Source organism: Papaver somniferum, chromosome 3 (assembly GCF_003573695.1).
Source record: "Papaver somniferum cultivar HN1 chromosome 3, ASM357369v1, whole genome shotgun sequence".
In the NCBI taxonomy this organism is placed as follows: Eukaryota; Viridiplantae; Streptophyta; class Magnoliopsida; order Ranunculales; family Papaveraceae; genus Papaver; species Papaver somniferum.
This window is the reverse complement of record NC_039360.1, coordinates 132,228,655-132,239,808: the sequence shown is the minus strand read 5'-3', so window position 1 is coordinate 132,239,808 and position 11,154 is coordinate 132,228,655. Positions and strand designations below refer to the sequence as shown.

The 11,154-nt window shown below is 38.7% G+C and overlaps 1 protein-coding gene across 1 annotated transcript; it reads left to right on the top strand.

The window, feature by feature from the left end:
- Nucleotides 1–3,464: 3,464 nt before the first annotated feature.
- LOC113357408 (importin subunit alpha-like) lies at nucleotides 3,465–7,355 on the top strand. The gene is made up of 11 exons (XM_026600781.1): nucleotides 3,465–3,811; nucleotides 4,235–4,331; nucleotides 4,416–4,507; nucleotides 4,635–4,766; nucleotides 4,929–5,114; nucleotides 5,229–5,392; nucleotides 5,469–5,547; nucleotides 5,656–5,784; nucleotides 5,894–6,021; nucleotides 6,125–6,499; nucleotides 6,818–7,355. The coding sequence occupies exons 1-10, from the start codon at nucleotides 3,605–3,607 to the stop codon at nucleotides 6,495–6,497; spliced, it is 1,587 nt and encodes a 528-aa protein (XP_026456566.1). The 5' UTR covers nucleotides 3,465–3,604; the 3' UTR covers nucleotides 6,498–6,499; nucleotides 6,818–7,355.
- Nucleotides 7,356–11,154: the final 3,799 nt, after the last annotated feature.

Here is an 11,154-nt window from a genome sequence, read left to right as displayed (position 1 = left end):
GGGGGGGGTCCGGGGGAGCAAAATTTTCTGGTTTTGATCTTCAAAATCTAATTTTTTTGGTTTTAATCATCCACTTCCGGCACAGTCAGTTAATTCTCGAGCATGCCGATATCTATGTCGGCATAGTATGTTGCTTAAATTTCTATGCCGGCACATGATGAAAAGTATCCAGGAAACTTCAAATTTTCTTCACTTGACTACCGGCATTGATAGATTTCTATCGAGCATGCCGGCACTCAGTTCCGACATTGAATGTTAGTTACCAAGTATGCCAGAACCATTTTCCGGCATGATCTTCATCAATTCCGTCATGATATTCATCACTTCCGGCGATGTAATTTTTTTTATTTCCGACATGGTCTTCATCACTACCGGCATGGTCTTCATCTATGCCGGCATGGTCTTCATCACTACCGGCATGGTCTTCATCTATGCCGGCATTGGTCTTCATCTATGCCGGCATTGGTCTTCATCACTTCCGGCATGGTCTTCATTACTTCCGGCATGGTATTCATCACTACCGGCATGGTCCTCATCGCTTCCGAATGATAAAAAAAAATCATTTTCAAGGGAGTGGGGAAATGGGGAAAACTTAAAAGGGAAGAGAATTTGAAAGGGAGTGGGGAAAATTTAGAGTTTGAAAGGGAGTGGGATAAATGGGGGATATGATTTTGTTTTTTATTTTGAGCAAAGGGTATTTTAGTATTTTCATACCCAAAATCACCCCTTAGCACACACCATGAGTTGGGGGAAATAATCTATATCCCCCAATTTCGCGTTTAAAAAAAGTATCTACAAAACATGTGATATTTTAAGAGACTTTGTTCTTTGTTTTATTTGTAAATAATAATAACAAAATAGGTGTAAAAATCAAACTATCAATAACCTGGCTTGATTGGGGTATACCCAAATTAATTGGGGTATACCCAGATCTAAATGGACCTAGTGCTCTTGCTAAGGGTTGTCAAAATTGGTGATTTTACTTTAATACCCTTGAACTAATTAACTAAAAATTAAACCTTAAAATTAAAAAACTCTTAATCTTTCATAATCTCTCTTCTCTAATCTCTCTGCTCTTCCCCTTCATCTTCTTTCATTTCTTCCATCAACCAAAAATCTTCAACATTGATTTTCCAACATTGGCCGGCGAAAAGAAGACTCTAAGTAATGTCTAAACTTAAACCCATCATTGTGTTGTGTGATTTGGTTGTTATATAATTGTTATATTAGATTAGAAATAAAAAATTATGATTTCTGTGTCTTCGTCCGGCAAGGTCGTGACATGAAAATCTTGCCAACTTTTCATAATAGCCATGGCGACCGTAAATTTTTACAACAACCGACAGGTATTTTTTGAAGACCTTGACGGCCAATACAGCCAACGAGGTCATGACATGCATATCTTGCCGACTTTTCATAATAGCCATGGCGACTGTAAATTTTTTTCAACAGCCGGCAAGGTATTTTTTGAAGACCATGCCGACTAATAAACAACCGACAGGGTATTTTTTGAAAACCTTGCCGACTAATACATTTTTCTCAACAGCCGGCGGGGTATTTTCAACAGCCGACAGGGTATTTTTTGAAGACCTTGCCGACTTTTTTTTTTTTCTGTCGTCTCCCGTATGTCAAAAAAAAAAAGTCGGCAAGGTCTTCATCGTCGACCTTGCCGACTTTTCATACTTTCAGAACTGAAAGTGTTGATTTCTGATCTAATTTTGAGTATGATTTCATACAACATCTTTGCAATCCCCTCTTTAGAAGTGTTAAGGTAGTGTACTTTCATTTCCGTTCAAAATGATTTTCTCAAAACAAAAAAAATTCATCAAAAACCTTCCCAAATAAGTTCAATCAAAAACAAAATTTCATAACTCAATTTCACAATTTGAGAAGTTTTAATCTACTTAATTAAGTAACCTAATCAAAATTTTAATGTTAACTAAACAAGGGCATATTAGCCATTTAGAAAATACAAGGTTAAGGGGTGGCTTGGTTTTACTTCATAATGACCAGATTTTGTCTTATTAGGTATACCCCAATCTCGCCAGGATCAATAATAACCATATAATAATGTTACACTCCAGAACCATAATATTGTTGACAGATTCCAATCACTCGTATTCATGTCCATTTTGGTTTAATTTATACTTGGAAGAATAGTTATAATTTCTATTTAAAAATGCATAAACTTATATTTCTTCACTTATTTATTTTGTAAAACAACATTTTTATATTTGCTTATTTATTTTTTTTGTAAAATAAATCTAGAGTGTTTAACATGAAATTCCTTTGTATTTTTTTCTTTACGAGTCACTGAAATTCCTTAAAAATCAGTCAAAGAGTCTTTCATAATCCATGAAATCACAAAGAGTTTTCCAAAATTTCCTACATAAAAAATCTCTTGACATCTCTATACTCAATTGAATAACCCCCTATTAGTACCATCCGATTACGAACTTAGAGCGTCCACAATGGAAAAATAAATGATGGAGTAAAACTATATTTACTCGAAAATTCAATCGCAGTGGAGTGGAGTATAACTATATTTAGTTGGAGAGAGAGTGTGATCCAGAGTAAATTTGGTCGATAGTCACGACTAAAACTGATTATAGTCGAGCGCAACTTCAAAGTACGTCTTGTACCGGACGGAAATTAAAATTACGTTTGAGCTGGGGCGCAACTTGAAAATACGTTTGAATTGGGGCGTAACTTGAAAATACGTTTGAATTAGGGCGTAATTTAAAACTTAAATTTGGGCGCAACTTTAAATCACGTTTGAATTGGGGTGTAGATTCAAGTTACGTTTGAATTGGGGCGTATTTTTAAGTTGGGTCTGGATTGGGGTTGGGGCGCAGCTTAAAGTTTCTTTTGAATTGGGGCGTAACTTTATTTTACGTTTGAATTGGGGCGTAATTTAAAATTACGTTTGACTAAATTTTACTCCATAACAGGAACGTGTAACCCGGAGTATAACCAATTTTTTTTAGTTTTTAGTTTAGTTATAGTATGGTCGCACCATTGTGGACGCTCTTACTAGCTTATTAAGTTGTCCCGCGTGAACGTGCGGGACAGCACTGCTCTCCCCAGAATAGCACAAAAATTAAACCAAAATTTGCTCAACTTAACGACATCGACTTAATTTGAAGTCGTAGTGCTCTCATAGCCCTTGCTCTCGGGCCCAAGATCAACACTTATCATGGGATCAGTGTCGTGTCACATCAATCGTCCAACTCCTATGCCCACAACCACAAAGTCTCAAACTCCTCAACTTCCAAATATAACAACCAATCAATCATTGCGGTAAGTATACCCTCGTTTTATCCAGGCTAACAAAATTAACCGCCATAGTACAGAATCTACGATAACCCACGTGTCAGCCACCCAGAATCCAGTTGCAGTACCGTAAATAAAACGAGAAACAACCCTAATTTCATATCCACCTCGTCCTTAAAACCCCTCACCTCCTCCTTCAGAGCAGACAAACGAAAAAAAAACTTGTTTGAAAAGCTTTTCACTCCTAATTCAAAATCTCCGTGAAAAATCTCACATCTAGGGTTAGGATTTCCTGTTTGCGCAGCAGAGAGTTGAAGTAGAAGCAGTAACGATGTCGTTGAAACCTAGTGAAAGGAAAGATGTTCGAAAGACTAGTTATAAAGTAGCAGTACCTGAAATAGGATTGAGAAGAAGAGAAGAGGCTATGATTGAGATTCGTAAGAATAAACGTGAAGAATCGTTAATGAAGAAGAGAAAAGAAGGTTTACAACAACCGTTTCCTCTCTCTGCTGGTATTACTTCCAACATCGAGAAAAAGGTATAATAGTTATTTCATTAATCATCGTCAGTTATTATTATTTACATATTTATGTTGCGAGTCCCTTTTTTGATCTATTTGGTCTGTAGTTCATCTTTAAAATTTATAATACTTAGTAGTTAGGGTTTCGTTAGTGCTGTTATTGGGATTTTAGGAAATTAGGGTTTATGCTTGAACTTGTTGCTGTGGGTTTTTGGGGATTTAGGGTTTCTGATTTTGATGAATCTCGGGTTTATGTTTGTGGTTTTTGAATTCCTGGGTCAGATCATCCGGTCGCTTGTTAGTGTTTTCTGTTTTTGGTGAAATTCAGGATTTATGATGTCTTTTTTGGTGAAATTCAGGATTTATGATGTCGTGTTTCTAAGATTTAGTTGGATTGGGCTTGTTTTTCTTAGTAAAGTTTGTGTTTCTTATGATTTTCAGCTAGAGAGTCTGCCTACACTGGTTAATGGGGTATGGTCGGAGGATAACGCCTTGCAGTTGGATTCTACTTCACAGTTCAGGAAGTTACTCTCCATAGGTAATTGTTTTTTTTGGTGGTTTAGGGGTGTTTTTGTTGTGCTGCTGTAGAGATCTTATTTTCCGTCTCTAAATTGTTCATCAGAAAGAAGCCCTCCGATTGATGAAGTGATCCAGACAGGTGTAGTTCCTCGTTTTGTTCAGTTTCTTCAGAGGGAGGACTTTCCACAACTTCAGGTGAATGTTTTACTCTAATATTGAGTTGGTTTCATCTTCATTATATTTGAGTACCAATTAATTAAGTATGATTTAGTGAAGCTCTCCTGTATGCACTAATTTTTCATGATTTTTGATTGTTGAACAGTTTGAGGCGGCCTGGGCTCTTACAAACATTGCTTCTGGAACCTCAGAGAACACCAGAGTGGTCATTGAGCATGGAGCTATCCCCATCTTTGTGGCACTTCTCAGTTCCCCAAGTGATGATGTTCGAGAACAGGTAACTAGATAATAAAGGCAGAAGGAATGCAGATTTTATTTGTATAGCTAGGCGTGCTCTAATTTGAGGGATGATGCTGAAGTTACTTAACATGTGTAAGCACTAAGCAAATGGGCTTCAGACTAACACTTTTTTTTTTTTTTTTGTTTTTACAAAATCTAGGCTGTGTGGGCACTTGGAAATGTTGCTGGTGATTCACCTAAATGCCGAGATCTTGTTCTTGGCCACGGGGCCTTGATTCCTTTGTTAAGTCAATTAAATGAGCATGCCAAACTTTCTATGCTGAGAAATGCCACCTGGACTCTATCTAATTTTTGTCGTGGCAAGCCGCAGCCTTCCTTTGAACAGGTACGAGTGACTGATAACCACTACTGTTAGGTTTGTTTACCATGGCTTGCTTGGCATCCTTGATAACTTGATATCAGAAGATAATTTTTCTTTGTTGTTGATTTTCTTGTGCAGACAAAGCCTGCACTCCCTGCTCTTGAGCGTCTTATCAACTCCACTGATGAAGAAGTACTTACAGATGCCTGCTGGGCCCTTTCTTATCTATCTGACGGTACAAATGACAAAATTCAAGCTGTTATTGAAGTTGGTGCCTGCCGCCGACTTGTCGAGTTATTGCTGTAAGTATCACTTAATTGAATTATGTTTCTCTACACTGCTAGATGTATGGTAGTTTGAGAGAGATTTCTTTTGCAGTCACCCATCTCCTACTGTACTCATTCCTGCCCTCCGCACGGTTGGCAATATTGTCACTGGAGATGATCGTCAGACCCAGGTATCAATGACTTTGTTTAACCTCTATCCTTATGAAATGTGATGAACTGTTGTATTTAAACTTCTTTTGTTATGTTGGCTTATTTTATTTTTTTTGTCTTCTATCTAGTGTATCATTGAACTTCAAGCACTTCCGTGCCTCATGAACCTGTTGACACAAAACCATAAAAAGAGTATCAAGAAAGAAGCTTGTTGGACTATCTCAAACATTACTGCCGGAAACAACGACCAGATTCAGGTAGTATTTATAATGTTTTTTAGGTGGACTATTCTTGAACTCCATTTGTATCAAAAGTCTCCTGCGATTTCTGACACCTGATATGCTTTCATTTTTCAATTTTCTGTAGTCGGTTATAGCTGCTGATATTATTGGTCCTCTAATCCATCTGCTTCAAAATGCTGAGTTCGATATCAAAAAGGAAGCTGCCTGGGCGATCTCAAATGCAACTTCTGGGGGATCCCATGAGCAGATCAAGTACGTATTCATTCTGTTTTTTTCTTGGGTTCAGTAGCTTTGTGCTCTGGTTTAGTTCTTACTTGATGAGTTTATTTGAATCTTGAATCTTAATGTGTGATAGGTACTTCGTTGCTCAAGGATGTATCAAACCACTGTGCGATCTTCTAATCTGCCCTGACGCTAGGATTGTTACTGTCTGTTTGGAAGGTCTTGAGAATATTCTCAAGGTTGGGGAGGCTGAGAAGACCATGGGCAACACTGATGGTGTGAACTTGTATGCTCAGATGATCGATGAGGCAGAGGGATTGGAGAAGATTGAAAACTTACAGAGTCACGACAACACTGAGATATATGAGAAGGCGGTGAAAATTCTCGAGACTTACTGGTTGGAGGAGGAAGATGAAATGCCTCCTCCAGGTGATGCTGCCCAAACAGAGTTCCAATTTGGAGGGACCCAGCCCCAACTTCCTTCTGGTGGATTTAACTTCGGCTGAAGGTATGCCCACCAAACGGCCATATTATATTTCTGTCTGGATGAGGGGAGTGGAAAATGCTGTACTGAGTCGTATCTTATTCCAGTATGTGGGCAACTTATGCTATGATTGATATATTATCTGCTTTATCGGATGAGTAGTTATTTTGATTTGGCTTCTAAACTAAAATTCCAGTTATCCTTTCCTCTTAAAATCACTAGGGAATAATGTAATTTACTATTATGGCCGACAGGTCCGAGTTATTATCTTAGTATCTTGTATCTTTGTACTAGGAACTATTTCTGATGACTGATGTGTACACTTCTTTCCAAAATTTACAGGAAGGTGGGCGTGCAAGGGATGGAAGTTAAAAGCTCTGGGATAATTCAGGTCAGGTCGGGTCAGGTTTTTTGGGTCTGGTCAGTTCATGTCATCGAGAAGTTATTTGGTCCTGTTCGGTAGAGTCTCAGATGTGGTTGAAGAGCCATCGCCGTTGGTGGTGTGTGGTCCTTCGGGGGGCAATGGGTTTTGAAAGAGTCAACAGGGTCGGGGGTGAGGGTAGAGTCTGGTGTGTAAGCATGAAACATGTTCTCGTTATAACCTATAGATATACCTTAGGCAGAGTGATATGCTAGTCCTGGTGTTTTTCACCGTATCAGTGTTGGCAGTTTCTGCTGGCGGGTTTGGTTATTGTCAGTCGGTATACTTTTTGTTCGGTAGCTATTGGAAGCATGAAATAGAGGTTGAAAACGGCTCAACACATAGTGGGTTTGTGCTGTTTGTTTAAATGGCTTTTTATTCTCTGGAGTTGAACTTGTAGACTGATTTTCTTATTTCTTAATGCTAAACTATGGCTTAGATTTTTGAAGCATTTTTTAATTTTTATTTGATCTTCAAAACTTATGAGTTTTATATGCATGCGAGGTAGTATGTACATTCTTCCAGCTTTGTGGCTGCCAGGGTTTGCCTTTGTGCATAAGTGCAACTGTTTGTTGCTTTGGGATTGAGATTACATGGTATACTTGGTATTCAGATCCGCCTGGACCTTTACTTGCATCCAAAAAATTTGCTGCAGAATTGCCCCATTATAATCGTAGGACCATGGACTAAAATATTCTAGTTTGTCGTCCATATGTAACCAACTAGTTTGGTCATTCTTATGCAACAAGTAGAAAACGAACTTCTGCTCCTGACCTATTTAATAGCCTCCAAGATAGCTACGCATACCGCCTCTTCTGCATCCTTGTCAAGGCAGCATTGATATTGGGGTAGACTTGCAGCATTGGAAATTGCTTGTTAACCTTGCAGCATTGGTAATTGCTTGTTATATTAGTTCATGTTTAAGATTTGCAGAATTTTATGTTTTAAATTCTGTAGAATCATCCTTTGATCTTTTTTTTTTCCTTTTTTTTTTCTTTTTTGAAGGAAGGTTAAAATGTATTTATAGTGAATGTAATAAGGTCTCCCCAGACCCCCAATATGAGATTACAGAGTCTAAAGTACATACATTCTATTATTACTTTCCAGTTACTTTCCGGCGAGTGATCAAGTCCCTGAAAGGGGTTGTTCTAAACTAATTTCCTGCTGAACCCCATAAGTATATGGGAGACTTGACTTCATTGATCAACACTGCTTCAGCTCTCGGAGCTTTTGTTCTTCTGTTTCTTGCTTTGATCCTGTTTAGGGTTCATTGTTTTATGATGATATCTCTGGAAAAGTGTACCAAATTAGGTGAAAGGATAGAAAGGATTCAAGTGCAGATGACGTTTGTATTCACCGCGCGTGATGATAGTCCTCCCGTCTTAATGTGTATGTTTCTCGTGTATCTGATTTTTTTTAAGGACAAGTATGATTTTGGCGGGGGGAGATTTTGGCGTAAATTCTCTCTTTCATAAATTGGAGCAAAACCTGTTATGTTTGTAAAATCCATTTGTAAACGTTGTACAAAAAACTTGATATGTTGATGGTCGAAAGATCTCCTTTTCAGGTGGTCTCATATTCCACTGCCTTGGGGAGCTGCGTTGTGGCCATTACCTCTTGGGACTGGCCATGAGACATCCATTTATTCAATAATTTATTTACCAGTAGCAAAGTGCTTGGTATTCTACTATCCTATTGGCTTGTTCAACTATTGAATCCGAATTTGTGTTAGATTACGAGTACATGTTTTATGTTTTATATTAGTTCATACAATTCCGGTATCTGCTTGACTAGTATTTTCATCATACGAGGCATCGCAATAAACCAAAGTACAATCTAGTGGAAAGTTGTCAATAATTGGTTGATTTTGCATTTCTTGATCCGGAGAATATTGAGTGCTTGACACACCAGAAATATCACGATTCACCACTCTAATTGCAACTCTGAACGTTGATTCCTTATTCAAATTATGTTAAAAAAACTTTAGAATTTGCTTATTGTAAAGTTACTTGCAAAAAGCTTCCAAATCCAAGTTTGGGAATCTTGCAAAACCAGAGAACCCCAAGGAACATCAGACCATGCAGATTTCGCAAAGGAACACTACAAATTACAATATGCTGAGCAGTCTCATTATCAACACACATGTTACAGGTGGTATTTCGGTTGGGAATGAACTGAGAAAGTCTAATTTTGGAAGGGAAGATGTCTTCGTAGCGTTTCCAAGCAAAAAATAAAGGATCATTCCTCGAACACAAATCTCGACGAGTGTTTCCTCACTGATATCTTCATGACAGTCTAGTGCCAGGCGTCGGAACCGTAAGATGTACTTTCTTATTTTTTCTCCCATTCGCTGTCCATTCTTGCTCAAGTCTATTGTCGTAATTTTTCTCTTGCCTGAATAGAATTTCCGAAGAAAGAGCGTGGACATAGTTGGCTAGGAATCCATGCTTTCTGCCTTTAGGTTGTCATACCAGGTGAACGTCGTGCCTGTGAGCGATTTGGGAAATTCTTTTAGGCACAACTTTCCATCGGAGGCTCTATCATTCATTGCTGATAGGAATCGGCTAAGATATTCCCTTGCGTTCCCCTGTCAGTCATAAGTCTTGAATTTCGGAGAAGTGTAGTCCTCGGGATACTGGTATTCTCGGATGTTTGTTGGGTATGGACTGCTTACGCGACAGTGGTTATCTTGTTTTACCACATGATAATTCTGCTTCAAGTACCTCGCCATTTCTTCCTGGGACATTGCCGTTGTCTTGTCGTTTTTGTGCTCCTCGCTTTTCGTCGTTCCTTCGGGAGTTTTTTGTCCTGCCATTACCGCTTGTGCTATCCAGTCTTCAAGCTCCTGCCTTCTGCATGAGCGCTCCTCTAGTTCCTTTTGCATATTTTGCAGAGTTGGTGACATGGGTTTTGGCAGTTGGGTTACTCGTATGTTCTTCCTTTGTGTTGCCATTGTCTCTCTGTTTTGGGACCCATGTCCCACAGATCGTTTGATAACACCTTGGATCTGTGTTTCTTCCTCGCTGTCTTCATCTTCTATTGTTACTTCCTCTAAGTTAATGGGCCGGTCAGTCGCTTGGTTTTCTGCTGCACCAGAGTTAGCGCCTCCTGAGTGTGTCATGGTGAGCTAGGCACGAGCCTCCGGGTGTGGTCACCAAATGTTGAGGAGTGGTTTTAGTTTTGGTTTTACCCGTCCTAGCTATACCAAGTGACCTCACTATATCAAGAATAGTAGGAGAGAGGGTTGTTCTTCCATTGTACCTTATCCTTCTTTATATAAACTTTCCCAAAAGTCCCTCCTTTTATGTCATCATGACACATGTCTTAAACCTCCTTAATTACTTTTGATGCAATTTCTTAATATAACCTCCTCCGTATTTGTCAATCCCCCCTTTGTCCTTTTTACCTCAAGGGTATTTCTTCATTGGACTTGGGCCTAGTCTCCAAGTCCCCATATCTCACACTAGGTTTATCTCTCCCTTTAGGGGCACCCCTAACCCGTTAAGGGGTTTTATTTTTCATGTAACAACAACTGACACTCATAAAATCTTTCATCATCCCTTCAACAAACCATCTTATACAAACACAATTTTTTCCTAGTCACGTCCATAAAATAAAATAGATCGTATTGTAAGGAACTTTACTTGGGGACACGATTTCGACTGCCCGGAAACTTCATTCTCGTGGATGGTATAAACTCGCCAAACCCAAAACTAAATCAAGGATGTGCATCTAAAGCAGTATAGAACAAAATAAGGCTTTCCTAATGAATTGAATTTGGAGCATCCATGAGAAACCTGTCTCAAAATAGGCCACCTTATGCAATGAAAAATACTTCAAACAACATTCCATTTTCGAAAATACCCCACCATACCATCCCCAACCATTTTATAATGGAGGAAATTAGCTTCCCTCATACCTATTATGAAACAACACCTCTTCCATCAAGTCGTAAATGGTTTAAACACACATATCCATACAAATTAGATCCCACAATTCCATGATATGATTGATTCAGCACAGTGTTACCCTATACAATTGGTTGCTGACATCCTTGACACGGTAACCCAAACTTGGTCACATAAAATTTGAATCTCCTTCCCTCCCCCCAACAGTTCAGCAAATTGTGAATATCCATATTCCTTATGATGCTCAAACTGATAACATTATTAGGCCTTTAATAAAATGAGGCAGATACATTATATCATCTAGGTACAAATGTCTCACGGGCACTTCTAATAGTTTGCATCAACCCCCC